Source organism: Ammodytes marinus (genome assembly GCF_949987685.1).
Source record: "Ammodytes marinus genome assembly, chromosome: 20".
Lineage (NCBI taxonomy): Eukaryota > Metazoa > Chordata > Actinopteri > Uranoscopiformes > Ammodytidae > Ammodytes > Ammodytes marinus.
The window spans coordinates 23,478,855-23,504,443 of record NC_137224.1 but is presented as its reverse complement, the minus strand read 5'-3'; the positions used below and the strand labels follow the sequence as shown (position 1 = coordinate 23,504,443).

Below are 25,589 nucleotides of genomic sequence, written 5' to 3'. Positions count from 1 at the left end.
GTGGTCCATATGATTAATATGACGCAGTATATTCGGTGCATTTTCTACATACAAGACTCTTGGCATCATAGATATCATAGATGTTATATTTAATATCAGGTTCCAGTCAGGGTAAATGACAAAAGAAAAGAAAATCTAAATGAAAAAGCACATTTTCAGAATCAAAACATTAAATTATTATACCCATTTTGATAAACATTGTATGCATCCAGACTCACACTACATTCCAAACACGCCACATGATCTCATGTTAGATTGTTTAAAGTGACCAGGTCAGTCATTGGTTAGGAAGGGATGGATGTGTCTGTGTTGCTATGGTTACAACAGGTACAGGGCACTGAAGGTGTAAATGACCATATAAGTATTTACGCATGTTTTCACCCATTTACTTCCAACTGCATATAACTGAGATGTTGTCTTCTTTAAGCCTGAAGGCAGCCATTGATGTCTGGACATACTTGATACTGTATTATCAATCACAAGGCTGGAGCTGCCATTGAAAATAACCTTTACCTTTAGTGTTTCATTATAAATGAACCAGGCAACAGGCAACTTGGAAGACTCTTTAAAATGTAGATTTTCCCCCTAGTGCCTGCTGTGACATCACTCAACAATCTCATCTGTGGACTTTATAGAAAAATAATTGGCAAAATAAACAAATTAACTTTGACTTGTATATTGCATCTTTTAAAACAAATGTGATTCCTCTGTCTGCAGTAGTGTTTTTGCATTGAGCATGCTGCCAGTTCATGTACTTGTTAGGAAATAATTCATTAATTATTACAAACACTGTAAAAGCCTATAATAATAGTTCCACTGGCACACTACAGGCTCCATTGAGAACATATCTAGTGTTGTGTGGTAAATCACTGACATGAGACAGTTACATGTAGACACATTGAAACCAATGGCTGCCTGAGGGCTATGGCTATGTAATAATTAGGATAACCAATGCAGTACACTTAGTTTAATGCCAGGACCATTCACCTACACTGAACTATAATGTATTGACAACACAGACTGATTTTACACTCATTGGCTATGGCTCAGTCAACTGTTAAAAAAATCCCATCCATTATGTCCCTTATACAAATGTATGATATGCTTTTTGTTAGTTAGCCATTATACCACAGGCTAGAACACAGAGGAGATTCACAAAGCTGCCGGAATGATCAATAATCAATACACAGAGATGACATGGAGACAACAGAAAAATAAGGCAGTGATACATATATATTCTATTATCCTGTAAACATCCTTTATAAAGAATTTCAAACAAATCATCAAGTTTATTAAAAAAAGAAACATCCGAGAACATATTAGATTGTATTATTTGCAGTCTCTTTTGGTTCCAATTTAAAATCACCTCATGTCTAATCAATCAGGATTTTCAAATAGCTCATTATGTCTATAAATTAAAAAGCTACATAAATGGCAGAGGACTGTGCATATTATTGGTTCAAATCTCAGCGGGTTTTGAGGCGTACTGGAGCAGTGAGATATTAATATGACATATTAAAAAGCAGCTCACATGTTAGTATGGAGTCAGTGAACCCTGAATATAAACCCTAATAGCAGGCAGAGGTTTCATGTTCAACTGCCCAGCATGTTAGGATGACAATGTGAAAAAACAATGTACAACAGAAAATGATATGAAAGACACACAGTGGACACAATGAAGCTGACTGATGAAAGCATTCCATTTCAGAGCATTTGATTGGCTGTCCCCACACACACACACACACTCTGGACAGTCGAATGTTTTAGACTGATAAAGACCTTGGCTTCACATCTTTAGGGCTGTGTATCTGTAAACCCTGCTATGAAAAGCTTAAGTTAAAACAGTTTCACTTTCTCTTGTGCTTTAGCAAGTGACTAGGTTTTGGCCTTTAATGCATTAATGGTGAAACTGCATGAAAATTCATCAAAAGATACAGTGAACCTGCGCTGCCTCGTATCCATCCATAGTGCAGTCGTTACTGGTTGGGACCATGACAAAATCAAAACTCAGGATAAAAATATATATATAAATACATGTTTGCATAACTAAATAGAATCTGAGCTTGAAGTTCATTTTAAAATAATTGACTTAATGATTATCATGAGGAGGACCTTTCCAAGCTAGCAAACATTGAGATGACGTATTTGTGTCTATTCGTTTGGCTGGACAAAAAGGAGATACTGAAGTCATGATTGCACAACAAAACACTTCAATATATCTGAAGTAAAGACAAAACCTTTTAGCTTGTGTTGGGGTCTATTATTGGTATCAGTGGAGAGCTTTGGTCTTGATACAGTTTTGAACTTTTTGAAATACATACCTGACATGAACGTTTTGAAGTAGACCAATGCAGCATCAACATTGTGTCTCTAGGAATCCATTTTAGTAAACTCATAGGACAATGAAGCCGTTTGCCTCCAGCTGAGATTAGTGTAAGAAAAGGGTTTACTAGTAACCAGTACTCTGCCCATCAGTGCCAAGCCAAAAAAAAAAAGAAGAAAAACATAAAAACTAGAGAAAAAAAAACTAAAAAGCAATAGAGGAACCATTCAGTTGCTGTCTTTGTCTCTTCAGCATTCCGGAGTGGCTCAGTCCACTCCCATTAAAGCAGCACATTTACAATATCTTTCCATTACAATCTGAAATACCTTTAGGGAAATCATTAGGTCAAATAATGTTAAATCAATCACAGCACATCATCTATCATACAGTAGAACATAACATTGAATTAAAAAAAATTAAAATTCCAAAACAATCATCTCTCAAGAATTTCAGAAGGAAATGCTTGATTTCTTTACCTTTTCTTGCCCAATTTCTCTGAATCTTTACAATAAGATACAAGCCAATAATAATCAATGGTTAATGCTAGAGCAATGGCACTGAAGTCCAACCCACTCATGAGCAATGTTACATTTTCATAAAGGTTTCTATTAAAAAAAAAAAATTAAAAATTGGGAGTGCAAGCCAGTAATGACATCAGCAATATAATCCTTATCCTAAAGCTATAGGGCAGACAGAGAAGGAGCGCACAGCAAACAGCACAGGCTTTTAGAAAGGAGAGGCAATGTGGCGACATAGACAGCCATGGTTAGAAGACAACATAACATGTGAGCTCATTGTAAGGTTAGGCGCTTCAAAACATGACAAGGTTCAACACTTATGAGATCAATGATGAGAGATATAGAAACAGAGTAAGACTACATGAAAACAAGACAGCATGAGGATCCACTTGCTGAGAGGATAATAGTAGTAGTAGTATTATGAAGCATATGTTTTTATCTTACAGTAAATTTACCTGAGATCCATACCTGTAGACAGTGGTAGAACACAAGAGGACGACCCCGACTTAAACCTCATCAGACCGCTGTTTAGTCCAATGCTCACAAACACACACACAGCCACTCTGCTTCAGCTTAACCTTCTAAATCCTTCCGGGACATTCCATTCATGCTTTGGCTGCATTCAATGGAGAGACCAACCGAGGAAGTGTTGTTTTGTGATGTGAAATGTGGGATTTGAAAGTTCCATGTACTACGTCTTAACAGTGTAGGTTTGGGTGGTCAAACTAGTTTATTAATAAGACTGCATAGCACACCTCTTCTTTACCAGGAGTCAGAATTCCATTTTATTAATCTATCTATAGCACATCATTTTAATGAGTTATTAGTAGTGATTTGACAATTCTCTGGTGGCTGACTGTCAAAAACAATAGTCATTATATTCATTCATTCAGCCCACCCCTTACCTTGAGGTGTACTGATGTACAATTGAATGGAAACAGAGCAGCTAATTGCAATGGTCATGGTATAAAATGAGGTTTTGTCAAAACCCTATTTTCCATGTGGAATGGGTTAAGTCCGGAGGCTACAGTATGTGAGCATCAGCAGCTGAAGATGATGTGTTTAGGTGCGGGGCCGTGATGCCTTCATGAACTGATTAGTGCTGCTGATCACAGGCAAAACAAAGCTGTCAGCCCCTAACTGCCTCCACTTAGCTCACACACACGAGCACACACACACACCCCCCCGACCCTACCCTCAAAATCAGGCCAGATGAAGACAATGGTTCAGTTATTTTCATGTCTTTGATTATCTCTCTTTCTTTTAAAGGAGAGTGTTGTGTTGTCGGGGGCAGCAGGGTTAAAGAGAGCGTCTATGCAGCGTCACAGAGGATCTGCTCCAGCACTGTCAGCAAGTGTTTCAGGCCGTAGATGTAGCCGCGGTCATGGCCCTCGCTGGGGAAAACGTGGGCAAAGTCTATCATCCTCACCTCCACCTCTGAGGCTCCATCACTCCTGTCTATCAGTCCCTCTCCTCCTCCCTCCCCCTCCCTCTCTTCCAGGAGAGACTTGCTGTTCCCGTTCCCGTTGTATGGAGAGTTGTCTTCTTCACACACACCTGAGCTGACCGAGGTCTCCACAGCGTTAGCACAGTGGCTAACTGCTTTAGCGTGTTTGGTGTACCTGGAGGCCAGGCTGTAGTCACACACCTGGATGTTGTTGTTGTTGTTGTGCTCAGCCAGCTCTCCCTGCCCCGCCCCTTCCTCAACACATTTCCCTTCGTGGTCACCAGCGCCGTCGCCCGTTGATGACATCATGACAGCTTTAGCAGTGAGAGAGGGCTGGATGGAGGGAGGGAGAGGGGACGGAGAAGAGGGGAGGCCCTCGTAGACAAAGAGCAGGGAGCTGGCGTAGAAGGTGAGCTGTGTCTGGGACTCAAACCAGTGGAGGATGCGCTGCACTTTGCGCATGCTGGCCCACACCGCGTCCTTCCTCAGAGAAACACCGTTATGGAAGAATGTAGCCAGGCCTGGACAGGACAGGGAATGAGGTGGGAAAAGTTATGCACACACACAAAAATGCAAACACACACTTACACTAAGGGTTGGGGTTCCAATATACTAGTCTGGCTAACATAGACAACAAGTATCGCGCTCACCATTATATCGGACGATTATCGCATATTTCGGAATTATCGGCATCGACCATTTTTTGCCGATTTTTGCCGATTTAAAAAAAAAATAAAAATTTCAAGTAATCATGTGTGAAATGTATTGCTGCCCTGGAGGTAGCCTATATGAATAGCATTAATGCTATAGCCTACACTGTGTGCAACATTTTTAGGCAAGTTGTATTTTTGAGGATTCATTTTATTATTGAACAACAACAGTGCTCTCAGTCAATCCAAAATGTTAAAAGAACCTAAACCTGAATGTTTACGAAAGTAGAAGTGAGGTTTTGTCTTTCTTACGAGAATATATATATGTTTTGCTATTATTAGGCAACTATTAATATGCAGAATTATTATGCAACTAAATAAAAAAACAAATTTTCCCATCTCACTTGTTTATTTTCATCTGTTAAAGTGAGAATAATAAAACAACTCAAAATGTACAAATAAAAATTTCCAACATGTCAACAAAAAAAAAATCAGTGACCAATATAGCCACCCTTCTTTTCAATAACTGTCACAAGCCTTCCATTCATGGAGTCTGTCAGTTTCTTGATCTGTTGACGATCAACTTTTTGTGCAGCAGCAACCACAGCCTCCCAGACACTGTTCCGAGAGGTGTACTGATTTCCTTCACTGTAAATATCCCGTTTAAGCAGGGCCCATAGGTTCTCAATAGGGTTTAAGTCAGGTGAGGAAGGGGGTCATGTCATTATTTTTTCATCCTTAATGCCTGATTCATATTTGTGCGGCTTTGCGCCTCTGCGTTCTCTGCTGGGTAGCACGGACACCGAACGTTCTCATGAACCGTTGGTAGTAGTTTCGCCCGTGTTGCAGATTGCACGCTGCACTTTTGATGTAAATCGGCGAAATCCGTTGCTAAACAAATGAAAACTGGAAGATTTTGAGTTTGATGACAATGAGGAAGAGCTCCTGTGCTGTTGAAATCCCTCCTTGTTGCTTTGATGCCAAATCAAAACTCTGCGGCGTCTGGCGCGTAGTCACAATTTTCAGTTGGTACGCGACCCGGCTCTGCGGGGGTCTGAGGCCACCGCACAGGATCTCTGCGGCTCCGCGGAGGCTCTGCGCACGCGGTACCGCACAAGTATAATTCAGGCTTAAGGCCTTTACTGGCTAGCCATGCAATTGAGTACTTCGATGTGATGGAGCATTGTCCTGCATAAAAATGATGGTCTTCTTGAAAGATGAAGACTTTTTCCTGTACCACTGCTTGAAGAAAGTATCTTTGGTAGTTGATTTTGAGCCCATCTTCAACCCGAAAAGGTCCAACTAGCTCACCTTTAAAGGCAACTATTAGTATCTTTAAAGATGAGCTAGTTGGAGGGTAAAGTGTGCTTTTGCAAGAGAAGTGAAGGATTTTGCATTTTGTGTTTGAGTTTTGTGTTTAGGGTTTTGAAAAAGTGAGGTAGTCTATCAGGAACTGTGTTAAAGCAATTGTGAAAAACTGTAATAATAATAATTGATAGAATTTATATGGTGCTTTTTTGGAGGTCATTCAAAGACACTTTACATCATAGAGAATCATACATGTAGAAAAAGAAAACAAAATACAGAAAAAATTAAAATAAGGTTTGAAGTGGAGTCAGGTGTCATTATGCTTCCTTAAAGAGGTGAGTTTTGAGTTGACTTTTGAATGAGTTTATTGAGTGTGAGATGCTGATGTTTGGGGGGAGGGAGTTCCAGAGGGTTGGGTGCAGTAAGATAAAATGCATAATGTCTAAATTTAGACATATTTGTTACACTTTATTTCTTTTAGACAGTGCGTATTGCAATAAAGAAAAAGTTCCTGTACATATTTTCAACAGTAAAAGGTATATATATATATTTAAGGGTTCAAAAAAGTAAATGTTTTCAATATATATTTTGGGGAATTAATTTTTTTATTTAATGGGCCGATTTAATCGTAATCGTAATTTTTCTCTGAAAATAATCGGCATCAGCATCAGCACTCCAAAATTAATATCGGTCGGGCCCTAATTAATGGTGTTGCTTGGCACCAAATTGCAGCGCCGCCCAAGACGATTGTGATTGGTTTAAAGAAATGAAAACATTTTTTGAACACAATTTTTACATCTCACTTTTTTATTTTTTTAGAAGCGGCCAAAATGTCCTCACTTCTAAGGTCTTAACCCATTGATGACTATGGCAATCTAGGATGCATGTCCTTAATGCCTGAGGGTTTTCTGAAAAAAATAGTACAAAGTGTCAAGTCTACCAAAACCTTAATATCTAAGCCTGTGTAGCACATAGAAACATGAAATAAAATAAATTTAAAAGTTAAGGTTCACAGGTTTTATTTAAACATGCTCCCTTAGCGCTTACAAACCAACAAATATTTCTAAAAATCGTCAAAATTAGATGAATTAGAAAAGTATTAAATATTGTTAATAAATAGATGCAATGTGTTGTGTGATTTTCGTCAGTAGTCTATAGTAGACCTTGATTCTGTGCACCAAACGCCACTAACTGTTCTGTCGCCGACATAGCTGGCGTATTTTTTTTATTATTTTGTTTTATTTTTTAATTTTTTTGATTGACATGATTTTCGGCAAACCACACAACTTTTGGGTGGTCACGTGGTCTTAAAAAAAAATCAACAAAACCCCCTCATGTGTATTTGAACCAATGACAGTGCATTCTATGCTGGGAATGCCATGAAAATTAGATAAAGTAATAATGCTGCGCGACGCAGCATCAGGCAGGAGAGCCAATGTGGCATCGCGCAGCAGCCGTCAACAATGGGTTAACCTGCACGGACAGGCACACAAACAAACACGTACCGTCTTTAATGGTGTCCTTAAGCAGTCCCCTCCCATAGTGTTGGTCATAGGAGTCAAAAGAGTCATTGCACACCTTATACACCTGAAATAGAAGAAAAGGCTTTATGTTAGGAGCCTGTTGACAGTAGTCCATATAACACACAACAACAGAACATTAGAATGTTGCATAGAGGGGTCACAATCTTTATTGTAAGTCAGGAATCAATGACAAATCAAATGATAAAGAAAGATTCAGGTTGCCTCTAGGACTATTCTTTTGTTCACATAAGTGTTTAAGATTGACTGGTGAAACAAGTTACTGTTACATACTGTAAATAAATGAATTCAATTTGACAATAATGTCTCAGAGTGGTACATTGCAAATAACTAATAATGGAGATTATATCAGCTATGACACCATGTAGACCATAATTTGCAATGAATATTAAAAGATTAAATGAGTTATCATGGCATAAATCCAAATATTCTAGAATATACTAGACTAGTCTAATATGGCATGACATAGGAACATAAAAATGATGGTGAATGGTGACACCGCTAATGTTGCATGTTCTCCATGGCAACAGATTGTACAGGATGCATTGTGACCTTCTGACCATGACTCTTGCTGCGTTCCAATCCCCATACTTCCCTGCTATTTAGTATGCCAAAAAAAAGTTTTAGGATGGCCCAATACATGCACCTCAATTGTAGTCTGCTGAAAATAAATAAATGCCCCACTAACTCTAATAGCATTTTAGAGTATTCGTCTTTATTCTTGACATTTCTCCACATAAAATAAATCTTCCTTATATGTTTTTTTTTCTCTCCTGTGGCCCTAAAACTCTTCTGTACTTTAGTATGTAGTGTAGTAAAAAGAAAGAGTATGTGATTTGGAACACAGGGTCTCTCTCACTCATTAAACACTGGCTCCATCTGGTGGTCAACACCTAGACTACATCTAGTAAGAACATCCAGATCCACATTGAAAGCTGCTGCAAGCTGAGCCATACAAGCTCAGTGGAAACACAGGCATCTGACCAGCATGGTTTTTTTTTCCAGATACAAATAGCGCCCATTTAGAAATATATTTAAAAAGTTTAACGTAAATTACATTTTAGATGACAACATGCAGATGAGTTAATGATGATCTGTTGGTGTCATTAAAACAATTTCCTTTTTTTAAGTGTTTTAAAGGGTATAAAGGGCAACCTATACTTATATGTGAGTTCACTGTTTGAAGCTCTTCCTAAGATCCAAATGAGTTGGATGAGAATGAACACGATGACATTGTCAGTGCGGTTACATGCAGACTCATAATCGGTTAGATAAACAAATAAGACTTTAACAGGACTTGTAAAATGCATGTAAACACCTTCATCCGATCTACTTTGCACACAAATCGGCACATTAACGGACAAGAGAAGTCGGATGAGAACACCTGGATAACTCATGCTCCGGCCATTTATTGAATATTTGAAAGGCCATGTATACTCAGACAAGAGACACGGTCCGTTCCGAGTGGCATGTTTGGTATATGTCTTAATCCAATCTAGTTGTTACATGTAACCGCACTGAGTGTGAGCCGGTATGAATGAGGTCCATGCAGTCTACTTGACTTTTCACTTGAGAGCAGAAGCTTCTCTCCACTTCTCTCTTAATGACTCTCTTTATCTTTACTTTCCATCTTTCTCCATCTCTCTCCTCCCTAACTGTCTTCCCTCCACCGGGAAGATCATTACTGCTCATTAGTGTGTCCTCTAAACAAACACACCAAACACATTAGTATGGGAATGTTTCCTGGCTCCGTGCCGGGCACATTCTGTTCTAAGGTAACAGTGATTTATCTTGGTTTTTGAACCTACAGCTTGGGCTAATGCTACATTACACATTGAGTAGCCTTGAACCATACAACCCAGTCATACTGCACAAACTCATACTTAACTGCTGCCAAGTATTTATACATATTGCAGTATTCATACTTCTAGTCCACTTCATTTAAGTGGCATTTATAGTTACTGTATTAGTTTGCAGATTTGACATATAGAGACCATGCTGTTTTCTATTGATAAGGGATCATACAATGTGATGGAGGCTTCATGACCAAACAAACAAAACAAGATATAACAGATAGAACATTATGATCAGCTTGTAAAACATGAGGAGGTTCTAATGTCGTTATCATGCTGATAATATGATGATGTCATATTCACAACTAATTTAATATTAGCACTAAGAGTTCTCTTAAAGGTGAAGTAAGCCATTTATTTATGTTAATATAAGTGTTAAATCACTCTTCATTCATACAGTGATCACTTATATAGTGTGCACGTTTCATAAAGCTGATCTCTCAGTCAGCTGCTCTGCATGTAATCTGCAAATAAACTTTTCGGGGATCCCACTACTGATAACCAATCAGAAGAGAGACCGCTACATATCGGCACCCGTCTCACTGCCGGTGCACACGCAGAGCGACAGATGGGTGAATGTGTATGCGCCTACAATGGCGAAGCAGGTAAGAATCCTTCCCAATGTCTGTTCTGATGGTTTTTATCATGTTTTATCACACTTATGGATCTGAGATGATGCTAGATAACTCGCTGCTTGAAGACCGCAGTGCATTAATGTGGTGACGTAGGGACGAGCGAGGGGACTGCTAACTGCAGTCACTGACAGGAAGTTAGCTAAAAGAACCATTCCGCTTATTAAAAGTTGGTAACAGCGATCTCTTCAGAGCTAACACCTCTAAGACCAACTTCTATTGAGGAATAGGGAGAACTCTTAAGGCGAGGGGAAAAGACCTGTCATTGATGACGTGAATACCTGACTTCTATGCCCACATTGGTTGCTCACGGTCAAAAGATGCTAACGCTACCTATTGACTACCAGTGTCTGAGCTAAGCTAACCTGGATGAGTGACCTTTGCCCATTTCTATATCAAATTTAAATGTTGAACTATTCCTTTAATAATGTTTTTCCTTTCAAAACACATTCAAGTCAAATCCGCCCGTCCTCAGTCTGCCTCCTTTTAAAGAGTCAACCTTTAAATGATTGATTTGACATGAGTGCTTTGTGACTTCTTCTTAGCCTATAGGACTGCAGCACAGATCAAATACCTTCCACCTGTCTCCATAGAAACCACATAGCACATGTCAGAGCTCCGAGAGCATACCGTACATTTATCAGCAGTTTACAACAGGCAGCCATAAAGCTCATGTCCCATCATTCATTTATACTATCAGCCTGTTCAATAGCATCCATTCACCAATCTGGGCTGATCCTCACCCAACACAAAGACACAGTTCATGACCTTCTCTCAGCCCACAATCACACCCTCCACAACTGTCCTCTCTTTAAGCTAACAACAGTCTCCAGTCTCAATGGGATTTACCTGTATAAATAAAAAGGTTAAAGAGCTAAGTCATGCTGTTATGAGTTTGTGGATTCATGTGGATATTTAAAATCTTAGGAGAATAAACCTAGCGGACTGTGTTGTCCTGAGAAACAACTTGATAACTGGGTTAAATACAGTCCTGTAACCAGGCCTTTTATAATCAAATCAAGATGTCCTACATTGAAAGCATACTTAGTTTATCAATCTGAATGTTCAAAAGTCCATTTTATTATTAGGTTGAATATAAAAAACAGGGTCATTCTGTGGTGTGATATAAAAGGTTGGGGATTATTAGGTTTTCAAAAATGTGTCACTTCCAACAAATGAGAGAAACTACAGTTCGGATGAGTACATTTTGGAATAGGTTTTAATTTGCTCGTCTAAATTTGTCTTTTTCCCGTGGCACATATGGTCAGCCAAACATGCAAAAATGTGAAATTTGATAGAGCTGTACAAACAACTCAGCAAATATGAAGAAAAGATTGTTTCAAAATGTAATGAATAATGATTCAATATTTGCTTGGAGCCAGGACAGTGACTCACTTTTGGCATTGAAAAATGATATAATAGAAAGTAATAACTGAAACCTTATTATTTATTATAACATATTTGTGTAATTAAGTTTCCCTTTTTTTCAGTGAAAAAACGCAAATAATTGCATGCCGTACCATACTGCTCAGTGGAAGGAAGGCTTTAATTCAGACGAGTAATTTGATTGGACGAGAGGCATTCATTTAGTGCTCCACTTTAAAGCTATTCAAAGTTCCCTTCACGCCGTTATCTGGGATTTATTTGACAAACTTTGACCCGCAAAGATGGATATATTTCCTTTGATAACAGTGTAGAGACAGAGTTGAAATGGGGCAGAGAGGGGAGTGACATGCAGAGGACGACCGCGGGTCCGCTGCTGGCCGAGGCCCATGGGGGGGACGCCCTACCAACTGAGCTAAGGACACCCCTCCTTTGATAACATTTGATAATCTACCCTGCGTTCCAATTCCCATACTTCCATACTACTTAGTATGCCAGAAAAAGATTTAGGATGTCCCAATGCATACTACAATACAAGTCAATTGTAGTATGCTGAAAATACATAAATGCCCCACTAACTCCAATAGCATTTTGGAGTATTCGTCTTTATTCTTGACATTTTTTGAAATAATGAAAAAAAAGTCATCCTAATCTGATTTTTTTCGCTCCCGTGGCCCTTAAATCTTCTGTACTTTAGTATGTAGTGTAGTAAAAAAGATTTGGAAAACAGGGCTAGTCTACAGAAGGGTACAGGCTGGATACTTCAAACCTGTAGGTGTGTTTGATCACCTGACTTCAACACATTGGAGAAGAGCAAATATATACCAACACTGTCAGAAGCACATGCAGTTGGACAGGAGAATGTGAATGTGTCCTTTGAACACTCTAAAAGTAAATGATTAACCGCTGACTGTGCTGAGCTCACTTTACAACCATGCACTAAACATCAGTCATCAGTTATTCATTGGTAATATATCCATCTGTTTAACATTGATCAATGTGTTCAAACAGGACATAGATTGTGGAGCACAGTGACCTCCATGAACAATGCAGAACCCAACATAAGACTATAATAAATACTGATCATAGCTACAACTCTCTGCTCATTTAGCCTTCCCCTGCGTTCCAAATCACATACCCTTTCTTTTTACTACACTACATACTAAAGTACAGAAGAGTTTTAGGGCCACAGGAGAGAAAAAAATCAGATAAGGGAGTTTTTTTTTTTTTTTCATTATGTCGAGAAATGTCAAGAATAAAGACGAATACTTCCAAATTCTATTGGAGTTAGTGGGCAACTATGTACTTTCAGCATTCTACAATTGAAGTGCATGTATTGGGACATCCTAAATCTTTTTCTGGCATACTAAATAGTAGGGAAGTATGGGGATTGGAACACAGGGTTTATTTCAAAATTAGGTCTCACTGCTTTTCAAGATAACTTTATCCAGGATTTCCAAATAATATCTCAAAGTGCTTGATTGAGAATAGGCAGGATATTCTTTAGGCTGGATGGGTTGTGTCCCATGTTGACAACAGGCCCGAGGACACTTACCCATGATGATGCACACAGTAGGTTTGCAATGGAAACTGATCAAAGAGATAAAGGTCTCGCTAAGTGACTGTCTTCCTTTCTACACAGATAACACATTTTCCATTTCTCCTCTGTCATCTGCCTGTCTCACCGACGTGGGCAAACTAATGAGACGCTGACATGAATGTGTGTGTGTGTGTGTGTGTGTGTGCGTTCGTGCGTGTGTGGATACAGTCACACTTTCTATAAAGGTCATGTTTAGAATGCATTAGGCTATGAGCACATTCACAATACATAATAATTCATTGATAAGGCTCTATAAAACATGCACGACACCTTATAGTGGTGCACATTACGTATTGTGAGTAAAGTGAACCAGCATTACGAAGCAAAACCACACGTGAGCTAATGTCATTCATTCATTGGACAGACATTCTGGGGTGGAGAGAAGCAAGAAGCACCAAGTGAAAACTGCAAAATTGTTAACAATCATGGAGATATTGCGATAGTGTTTATTTTGTGCCTATCGGCAAATAACAGCTGTGTGTCAGTAAAATCTGTAGGCTAGACTGCGAGTCATTTACGTTGTAGAGAGAGGAAGGGGGGGGGTGGACTACTGCATAACATACTGTTTGATGGGGTTAAAACTAATACATAAATAGGCCTACATCTAGCCTATAAATAATAAGAAACACATCAAATTATTGTTGTTTCATATGTTTATAATATGTAGGCATATGTCAATGCCACGTTATGTGGCGTGTAGCCTACGATGTGAAACATAATTGTTACTGTATTGTTGATGCTGAGAATAGGCTCAGCTGGGTGTCAGTTTAGAGCTGAGTTTACAGCACCTTGAAAGCATTCTGAATTTTTAATACATTATGTCCTGCGCTTAAAGTCCTTTACAAAACGTTGTTATACGTTGTCATGCAGGATTATAAGCATTTCCAATGTGTTGTAAGGTAAGGGATAATGTATAGCAAACAGGTCACTTTAGAGAAATAAAGGTGAACGGGAGCCCGAACCCACAGCATTTATCAGTGCAGAGTAATAAAGCCTTATGAATGCATGTTAAGTACACAAGCTTCAAACTCAAATAAAATAAAAGTGTATGAGGCAGACTGTATTGTAGCTGAGAGACTCACCCTCATGCCCAGCACCAGGAAGCCTATGTCCTCCATGAGAGGGTACTTCCTGATCTGTTGCTCCCGTTTGTCCTGTGAGGCGTAGGGGTCGTAGCTCCTCTGGCCCAGCTTCACATCCATGATACAGGGCTTGACCAAGCGCCGGGTCACATCCTCCAGCTTCAGGTACAGGTCTGAGGCAGAGCAGGCAGAGCAGACACAGACACACACACACAGACACACACACACACACACACACACACACACACACACACACACACGTTAGTACTGGGCCTGGGTCTGAGCATGAGCATGACAGACTGATGGAGGCTTTTTATTCAACAAGTCATAGAGAAAAGCCAACATCTCTGCGTTCCAATCACATACTTTTTCTTTTTACTACACTACATACTAAAGTACAGAAGAGTTTTAGTCTTTTTACTACACTACATACTAAAGTACAGAAGAGTTTTAGGGCCACAGGAGAATAAAAAAAAAATCAGATAAGGAAGACTTTCTTTTCATTATGTCGAGAAATGTCAAGAATAAAGACGAATACTCCAAAATGCTATTGGAGTTAGTGGGGCATTTATGTATTTTCAGCATACTAGAATTGACGTGCATGTACTGGGACGTCCTACATCGTTTTCTGGCATACTGAATAGTAGGGAAGTATGGGGATTGGAACTCAGGGCATGTCTCTGAAATGATGGAGGTCCTTCCTTGACTTCCTGTCAATATGTCTTAGTTTTTCCAACTATCTTTGTCTCGCCAATTTTGATTTATACTAGATATATTATTAAATGAAAAAACCTTGGGTCTTTTAGAAACAGTGTTTATATTCTAATCTCACAAATATCGTTCCATTTTATTAAAGGACTAATAGTAATAAAAATGGCCATAAGCTGCATGGCTTGAGGATGTCCCTACCATTGGGACAGTCAGGAGATGACCAGGTGCCGTAGTACTTGGGCAGATGGTTCTGGAGCTCCAGGAGGCAGGGATCACTGCAGTCCGCTGTAAACACCTGACACACACACACACACACACACACACACACACACACACACACACACACACACACACACACACACACACACACACACACACACACACACACACACACACACACACACACACACACACACACACACACACACACACACACACACACACACACACACACACACACACACACACATCAAAGCTGTGGCTGGCTATTTTTCTGTTGATCAGCCAATCAATTATTTAACTCAGGATTTCATCACTATTAGATCATATGCAGTAGAATTCCATTCTTCTTAGTGAGGCTTTCCGCCCTAATGACACATTTCTGATGGTATTATTACCATGAAGACATTAGCAGCATTACATACAGTATTAAAGCAGCCTTCCACTAGACTATGAACAGTTGAATGGTGTGTTGTCTCCCAACAGTAAGTAGCCTTCCAGTGCTGTGCAGTAGGCCAGGTCAGTGTGATGCCATGACTCACTGCTGTTTGTATGAGAGCTGCTAAGGCTGACAGTGCAGCTGAGCCTTAAAGCAAACACATGGCTTTACATAGTAGCTACCATATGGAATGGAATGATGTCTAGAGACTCATTATTAAGAATTTACATTTCTCCATCCAACTGCTCATTCAAATATATTTACAACTGTAAATATAGAGGGAGAGACTTTACAAAAGGATATCTCATTCCTGCATTATGAGTCGTGGTGAAACAAGGCGTCAGAAATTAGATTACACTTGCACTGTGCTGGTTAATAATATATTGCAATGACTTTCAATTATTTTTTTGTGAATAGGTTTTAAGAAATGACTCTTAACTAAGAACTTTTAGGGCTCTTTAGGAGTACTCTTAGTGCTAAGATCAAATGGTTTGTGAATACGGCCCCAGATCAATATATTTGAGAGTGTTGATATAGCGGTGAGAATTACCATGCTGTAGAACTGCATCTCTCGTGGCCCTCTGGGTGGAGGCTGAAGCTGCTTCAGGACTGTTCCATCTGGATGCTGTAAAATACCTACAACACACACAAAGAAGACATTAAAGCAAAGTGAAGCAAAGTTTAGTCAACTTAAGCACAGTAAGGAGTGTGCCGCATGAAGCGGTAAGGAATATTAAGTAACATGCAGAACCTGTATTGTCTTGTAACTTAGGGTAGGGAAAGAGATCTGCCCGACCAACTATTCTCCCAGGTGATTTGGTTTGATTAAGGACTAAGAGCTGGGGTGGGTAACTCTTTCACTGTAATATTTGGCAAAAATGTCATATTAACCATTCAGCTATATGTAGGTGAAGTGGTCTGAGAATATCTACTCATCACTTTGCTCTCCCCTGCCTCTGTGTGCCGCCCCCCAAAATTGCCACCGCTCATGTACACTTTAACCAATCAGAGTGAAGCTCCGATTCTCCTTTCTTATTGGCTGTTGAGAGTGTCCATTCACTTTGGCACCAACGTTGTTGCGTCAGTTGCGTGAGCGTTCACGACCCTAGCAGTCTGACCACGGCAGCCAACAAACAGCAATGTCTACAATCAACGGCCCCTACATGTCCTATTTCCCGTTTAACAACCCAAGTAGAGCGGATGAGGCATATGGATTCGAATCTCTATCCCAACTGCTATTGTCTCCCAAATCATATACCCCAGCTTTAAGTCCTGATCTGAACTCATCATCTAATTGAACATGTCATTTTGAAACAAGATTTGTTTGTTCCAGCTTCTCAAATGTGAGAATTTGCTACATCTGTAAATGTAACTTTATATATATATAAACACAAGCTGTTATTTGGTTGTACAGCTCCTAACTCTATTGCTATTCTTTTAGATCTGGCTTAAAGGTTCAGTAAGTGGAATGGTTCTTTTAGCTAACTTCCTGTCAGTTACTGCAGTTAGCAGTCCCCTCGCTCGTCCCCACGTCACCACATGCACTGCGGTCTTCAAGCAGCGAATTATCTAGCATCATCTCAGATCCATAAGTGTGATGATAAAAACCATCAAAACAGACATTGGGAAGGATTTTTACCTGCTCCGCCATTGTAGGCGCATAAACAATCACCCATCTGTTGCTCTGGCGTGCACCGGCAGTGAGACCATGAGTGAGACGGGTGTCCCCCGAAAAGTTTATTAGCAGATTACATGCAGAGCAGCTGACAGAGAAATCGGCTATATGAAACACGCACATTATAAAAGTGATCACTGTATGAATAAAGAGCGATTTAACACTTATATTAACATAAATAAACCGCTTACTTCACCTTTAAGCACACTACATGATGACTGCCCTTAAAGACCTACTTCACTGGTGGAAATATGAAGGTGTATTGAACTCTGAGATCCTATGTAGTATAAATGTGCAAACATTTTAGAAATCGGTTCATCCTAGCCTAAGAAAAGGCAGAAAGAGTGTTTTAATGTTCTCTCTGTCTAACCCTACATTTTGCCATGTGACATCACACATGGTAAAATGTAGGGTTAGGATTAACAGGACAGCTGGGCCAAGGGAAGACTGAGGAAAGACTGAGGGAAGAAAAACCTCATTCATTATATTATAATAGCGATTTTATAATGATAGAACGCCGGTTCCGTATGGGTGAAGTATTCCTTTAACTTGAGAATTACAAGAAGGCACTAATTAGCTTATTTATTGTATATTAATTTGTGTTGTATTAAACTTGTTTTTGGCATGAAGCTTAGGTTCCATTGAGTGTGCCTCCCTGTGCTAGTGTAGGGTGAGAGATGCAGTGAGAAGAAGAAGCAAAGTGTCCTGTTACATCATCACATGCTGACCACAGCTCATTACAAACCAATCCCTCTGCTCTCTGGCTCAGCTCTGGATTCTTATGACTCACTCACTCACGCACACACACACACACACACACACACACACACACGCACACATGCAAATCATAAACAAACACAATACAAAACCTCCATACACAGCAGCTTCAGTGCTCCGTCACTGTCTACACGAGATGCGTTCAGGCTCAGTACTACTACTGAATGTAGGTCGGCCGCATTTCTGCAGCGCTCACACAAAAAAAAAGTGGGTACAATGGTAGCCGCTAGCCACCGACAGACAGACAGCTCTACTGATAGGACGCTATCTGAAAACCACAGCTGAAGCGTTTCCTGTGCAGACTATAGCCTTAAACTCCGGCTACATTCACATATTGATGTGACAACGAGAAGATGGAGACTGAAGCATATCCATGTTGCAAAGTACACCACTACACATCACAGAGACTAAGGGCGTATTCACACACCTGCCGTGTTTAGTTCAGTGGAAACAACACAGGTGCGCTTCCGCACTCGGCGCACATCTTTCAGGCAGGTGTGAAAACAGCAACATTTTTGGCTTTGTCTTGTGAAGGTTTATTGCACTGATCCACAGTAACTAGTCATGCCTGAAATTATTCCAGACCCTCCAACCTGAAAGAGTTGGAGCTCATTGCTAAAGATGAATAAATGCTTTTTCTATTGATTCGTGAGAAGGGTATGAATAATTTTGGACATGCCACTTTTTGTTCAAATGTAAATAAAAGCTGAAAATATTTTTTTCCACAATGATGACCAGTGTTGAGAACGTTACTTTAAGAAAGTAATTAGTTATAGTTACTCACTACTTGTTCCAAAAAGTAACTGAGTTAGTAACTGAATTACTTTATAATAGAAGTAACTAGTTACCAGGGAAAGTAACTATTTGCGTTACTGTAAAAAAAAAAATTTGCTAGCCTATGTCAAAGAATTTGGGTCTTTCTGAGCAGTTTTAACAAGTCAGTTGAAATGAGTAGAACAGACAGGTAGGCCTACTTGTACATAACCTTTGATATTTATTGCACATCAACAGACATACAGCACAAGGTTTATCCTGCACTTCAAGTAGGCCTATTTTGTTCTCAACAAAAGTAAACATTCTTTGACCTCAATGAATTGGAAGTAGTGCTATATCTCCGACCACCTTTGTAGTAGAGGAAACTGGTGGATGTAGCTACCGTTAGCGCGCTGATCTGCTATATCACTGGATTCACTTCAGGGCCCCTGAAGTGAATCCAGTGATGTAGTCAGAGTTCAACATAACTTTTTTTTCCTACTGGCCCACCGGGCCAGTGGATCCGAGTTTTACTGGCCCTTGTATATTTTCACTGGCCCTGCACACACTTTTTTTTTTCTTCATAATTTAGTGTCAATAATTTAAAAAAAAATAATAATAATCTAAAGGGAATATCCAGTATTTATTATTTTAAAGTCCAGAAGTTTGATGATTGTTTTTATCGTCAAACTTCGTCTCGCAGGCGGACGGTAGGCAGCTCTGCCAACGGAGCGAGAGTGCACCCGCTTGTTGCTCCGCCTGTCAAAACGCCCACGCATCGTTTGTCCACTGGCCTTTCATTAAAAAATACATTTTATATTATGTTTATTATATTGATAAACACTGCTTTCATTACGACTCTCAACGCACATTTCAATGAACCATGATGTAGTCTACAAAAAGACACTGAACTGTGATTGGCCGTTACTGGCCCGGGCGGGACAGTGACTGGCCAATCAACTTGCCCTGCATATGATTTAACTGGCCCCGGGCCAGCGGGCCATTGGTTATGTCGAACCCTGCCAGGGGTGTCGGCCAAAAACGTCAGACTATGAAGCATGAGTCGATGAGAGGAGGAGTAAGGATTTATTTTATGGTTGTGTTCCGAATCGCATACTCTTTCTTTTTTCTATTCTACATACTACATCCGACGATAAAAATAATCTAGTTAGGATGCAGTAGGCATACTATTGGGACATACTTTACTCTCTTATTTCATCATAACATTGCGCATTGATCTTGCCTCTTGCTTTTATATCCGTCGCATCCCCGTTTGTTTTCATATGGAGGCTCCGTCGATGTGACGTCACTTCACGTGCGCACTGGATTGTGGGTCAGAATCGCCCAAATAGGATGCAGTTTTCAACACTAACAATCTTGGCCGCATGAAGTAGGACATCCGGGTACTTCTAACCATCCTAAATCTGGCCACAAGAATCGGGACATCCTAAATCTTTTTTCTACATACTATATAGTAGAAAGTATGCAATTCGGAACGCAACCTTTGTTTATTTCTTCTTCAACATGCACAGCAGCATACAGATCCCGGGGAAAGAACAATACAGTAGGCTACTCCGCTCGTGATGACACGTTAAACAGCTGTTTCGACCCGCGAATCGTGTCCGTTTAATAACGTGCATAAATGATAGCCTAGTTTATTACAGCAATCGGGAAACTCCATGCACTTACTCACAAGGCTGATGCAAACAAACTCAGGGAGAGCACGTCTCAACCGTGGATTGATACTGCGGCAACTTGCACGCTCACACAACAGAGAGAGAAAGAAAAGGAAACTTCACTAAACAGACGCTCCGGCTGACTGACGTCATCCACACTGAATAAAAAACTATAAGAAATAACAAACACTGTAACCTATAAAAACGAAACCCACCCGGTCTCCTCACTAGCAGTTTGTGTAGTATGGAGCCAGGGGTGCGTTCGGATTACACAGTTTATTCAATCAATTCATAGTAACTCACCGCATTTAACGTTCAGTAACGATAACGGAGTTGTAACGACGGAAACAGTAATTAGTTAGATTACGCCGTTACTGGAAAAACAACGGCCTTACGTAACGCCGTTATTTTAAACGGCGTTATTCCCAACACTGATGATGAATCTGTACATCGTCTAATTATCTTCTGGGAGAAGCCTGTGTCATTTACAATCAAGAAAAAGCTTGCTGGCTGAATAAAAGTAGCTTTAAGTCAAAATTTGCCAGGGGTATGAAGAATTTCGGGCTTGACTGTACAAGTCCACTCTGGTAAAATTCATCTAAGACTGTTGTTTTTATGAGAAATCAATCAATGTGTGCATCCTCAACACCATGAAATCCTTTCCAATACTATTATAAAGAAAAACAACAGTCTTAACTATTTTTTCCTAAATGTGTAAGGTTTACTAAGTGGACGGTGACACTTATAAACATGCACACCCCTAGTTCCCACAACAGCAGTAGAGTACAGATTAATACTAACTGAACAATAGGACCAAAACTAATACAAGTAGAGCCTACCCAAATTGCAATAAACTGGAAAAATATTTAAATGGTACAAGATGACCTAATGTGATCAAAATAACAGTAGCCTTTAGTTTGAGGGAGGACAGAAGTAACGACACCAGAGTTAATCACTGTGTGCTTTTACTTTCAGTGTCCCACAATCTACTGACAATGTTGGTTGTAAGCAGCTTTTATTGTGAAAGTATTGGTTCTTGTCTTAGCTTTCAAGTCCTGCCCTGCCCTCTATATGAAGAACCACAAGGGGCTGGGCTATGACCTCTGTCCCCTCATATAACCAAACAACCTCACATGTTGATTACAACTGTCCAACACAGAGGGCATATTGTGTCAAGGCAACACCAACAACAACACCTTAACTTACTTAACTTTTGTACCGACGCTGTGTGGGTTTTACATCTAACATAAGACTAAACCACACAGAGACACCGCTGAAACCTCAAGCCTTTGACTTCTCTCCATGACAGATCCACACCACGGCCACTCAGTCAGAGACACAGTGAAGGAGTAGAGGGAGCAAGGGGCCGTTCTCACTCAGCAGCAGTACTACAGGCTCAACAGGATTCCACAGCTTGTTCTGCCACTGTGATGTGGAGACTGAGGATACTTAATACTATGTCAATACTCCTCTCCCCTGCGTGCTAGTTTGCATGTATGTGTCCTGTGTTTATGATTGTTCAGTACCAAGCCCAAGCAGCAGGGCCTGAGTTCACTGCTCATTACAGTCAGATCCACTGGAGGTCTACCACTGCTTCGCTCAATGCTTTGGCTGTTTGGTTTGAAAAACAAGCCCCAACCACAGAGAGTTCTACCAGCATCTAATGCGGGTGTGACAGAAAATGCATTTCACCGAGTGGCCATTATGGGCAGGTACCAAAGCAGAGCAATTTATCATTGACTCCCATGTTAAATATGCCGTTTTCACAGCATTATTAAACCTATTTAAGGCCTGGTCCAAAAAACATGCTAGTCTGTATGTTTAGGTCATATCACACTGAGGGGGGGGGGATTTTTTTGGACCAGACTAGTTTTTATTCTATTGGAGGTTAAACGGCATGAATATCTAGGGGCGCTGCCTCTTGAGTGATATCTAACAGCCCGCTGGCCCTCACTTGGTCTTGAAGGTATACGTCAGCTAGATGGTGCCTGGCTCTCTTTGCACTAGCCAAGTTGTATTCACTATTTTTTTCACAAGAAAACTGTGACAGGACAAAGTCAATAGGAGAGCCACTTCTAACGCAAAGTATCAAAAGCTATACATCCAGTCATAGCATGCCCCACCGTAAGAACAACTAGAATGCATCAATCTGGTGCACTTTGAGGGGAAAAGGCTCTGACAAGATGGTGACGCGAATAGGCCAGGACGATTTGATGCAGTTGGAATAACTGAGATCAGCCCGGATGCTACATCCATTTTACTGTATATACTATTTATGATCCTTACATATACGAGGGCTAGTTTGATTAGTATTCATACAACAAAGACCCATCCTGTTCCGACTCCCTGTCACCACAATCCTCCAGCAATATCTCAGATCTAATTAAATGACTAATATCAAACAAAGAAACAAGCTTTTACTTGGTTCAGCTCACCTCTGTATACAGTCTTGGTCAGCCTGTAATTCAACATGTTGAACATTGATAAAAACAAATAGAAAAGAAAAGTTAATGTTGAATCACATGGGGAGAAACATTGTGCACACTGTTAAGATATCTGTCAAGCTACAACAACTTGAACCAATAAACCTTTGTGGATGGACAGGTTTTTCCAGGCTGACTCAACCACACAAGCCGCTCTCTTGACAATGTGAATACATCTACTGTTCCTATCGGACCCACAATATAAAGATGCCTGTTCCAGCAGGTTACAATCATCAACTAACAATGACTCATCCATGCGAGACGCTACTCCAACTAACACCACTGTATCGTTCACAATGGAGTCAGCAGCACAACAACTGGCCTGATAACACACAATGAAGGCTTTGATAAGGTCAGGTCAGGTGTGTGTGTGTGTGTGTGTGTGTGTGTGTGTGTCAGTGAAGACTATGGAGCAGGGATGTACTGTTCACATGCTAATCCCTTCAAGGTGCAGTCAGTGCTGAGTGGGTGAGGCAGGTTTCTATCAATCCTATATGCATGATACTCCCCCATGTATGAAAAACAACCTGTTGCTCACACAAGTGCAGTAGAGTAAGAGCTAAAGTAGCTTATTTCATTCAAAAACTGAACTTAAACTAAAAATGTTTTTCTCTTTCATATTAGGTTAATTCCCAATGAGTTGACCATGGAAGAAGTTGAACTACTAGAGCAAAGCCACCCCAGGGAAAATGTATTTAAAAAAACAAAACAAGTAACAACATGAGCTACTGAGTTCAAGCAATTTCTTCAAAAAATGGTGAAAAATTGTAGGCGTGATATGACAATGAATAATTGCAGAAATTTAAGAGTGACAAATTGTTGTTGATTTTCTGATATCTGGGCCATCGGTGTGGGGTTTATGAGAGAAGTAATGGTCATATTAAAATAAAAAGTAGCTAGGCTAATTGATCTCCTTTTAGAGGAATATTTCTTAATAATAGAAAAAAGAAAAAGAAAATATCCCAAGTGTTTTAAGGACGTCATGTTTTGTGACAGGAGGTTAATTGCAGAGAAATTAGTCAAATAAATGTTTCACTCACCCACTTTATCCACTCCATACTTGTGACCCGCCACTTGATGTGTCAGCGGGACGCAGCCGTTGAGGTGAGCCGGGCCCTGTGGCACCACGGGCCGCTGGACGCACGCATCTTTAGCGGGGGGACGCGGGGTCACAGCGGCTGACCCGGGGGGCAGCTCCAGTCTGCCCAGCGCTAGAGAGGACTGCATTATCACTGGATGCTGAGTGGTTGACATTTGTAAAAAATATAAAAGAGGAAAAAGTCTCTGTACAAAAAAACATAAAATAAAATAATAAAGGTCAACGATGTGACTGTATCGATTCACATACTTTTATTACTTAAAAACAGAATGCAGCCCGGCACACATATTGTTTGGGCGTGATGTAGAGAAGCGTTCATGGAACAGGTCCAGTCCAGACGAAAGCAGTTGAGCAGCTTCAGTCGTGTTCACCGTCTTCGACCACCGACAACTAGCACACTGACCGGCAAGACTGCCCGAACCCCCGCTGCGTCCGCTGGTGAAGCACGGAGCCCCAAGCAGCGCTAATTCAAGGGTTTTCATATCTTGAACAGCAGCATAAATACATCCTGGCCACATCCCTCTTCCTAACCAAACCCTGGTAGATACAGCACACCCAAGTACGACATCCGTTCAAAACTTCCAAAATAAAACGAATGGATAAGCTACTTCAAATGTGCAACAACAATCCTACTGCGTTAATAATTAAGACGGGAAATTATGTTGCTAATTAAAAAAACAAATAAAAAAGGAGGCAGTCGTTGTATCAAAGTGTTACGGCTCTGCACAATTCAAAACTCTTATTCAGAGTAAAAATGTATACATTTGGCGCCTTTATTATCAAGGCCAACTTCCGGGCTTATCTTTATACCATTCGGTTAGCTTGACCAGCTTGACGCAGCTCCACTTCCTAGCTTCAGAGAAGTAAATAATGTTGTCTCTCAGTACTAGTGATGTTACGACACACTCAAGAGAGATATCCAATTCCAGAGAGCAAATACAGAAGCAGGCGGGGCGAACAGAGACAATAAAGTCCCGACATTGCATAAAGAGTCTATACAGTCAGGGTAATAGCTAACTTATCGACATTGTCCATAAGGCTGAAAAGCAAGCACCTCCACGCGTCACAATTCAGCAGACCAAGTGAACAGCACACCTGCCAAACCTTCAAGACGAAGGTCTTTCCGTTGAAGATTAACACATAAGCGATGCATTGTCGTCCAATAGTCCATTATATTGATGGAGGTCGGTAGTCTAGATATCCAGGTCAGTGTAGGCGGCTGCCTCTCTATGCAACGAGCAGCGCCCAAAGCCTCCCACACATTTACGACACTTGCCACTACTGTCGCAAAAAAATAGCCCACCAATATGTCGAAAATAGCTACGTGTATGAATGAAATATATTTTTATTGAGATTAATATCGCTTCGTTTGTTCTCTTTCACTGTCGATTATTATCAACCAATCAGGCTATCTTTAAAA

General features: G+C 40.3%; 1 protein-coding gene across 4 annotated transcripts; it reads right to left on the bottom strand.

The window, feature by feature from the left end:
• Window positions 1-72: 72 nt before the first annotated feature.
• ipmkb (inositol polyphosphate multikinase b) lies at window positions 73-25,295 on the bottom strand. Of its 4 annotated transcripts, none has more exons than XM_080049239.1 (7): window positions 25,265-25,295; window positions 24,111-24,309; window positions 16,257-16,342; window positions 15,247-15,343; window positions 14,338-14,510; window positions 7,752-7,833; window positions 73-4,809 (listed from the first exon to the last, which is right to left on the bottom strand). In XM_080049239.1, the coding sequence occupies exons 2-7, from the start codon at window positions 24,295-24,297 to the stop codon at window positions 4,154-4,156; spliced, it is 1,281 nt and encodes a 426-aa protein (XP_079905365.1). In that variant the 5' UTR covers window positions 24,298-24,309; window positions 25,265-25,295; the 3' UTR covers window positions 73-4,153. The 4 variants fall into 4 exon arrangements, with proteins under 4 accessions (XP_079905365.1, XP_079905366.1, XP_079905364.1 ...); XM_080049240.1 differs by lacking the exon at window positions 25,265-25,295 and adding an exon at window positions 24,419-24,437; XM_080049238.1 differs by lacking the exon at window positions 25,265-25,295 and having other exon boundaries at window positions 24,111-24,785.
• Between the last annotated feature and the right edge of the window lie 294 nt (window positions 25,296-25,589).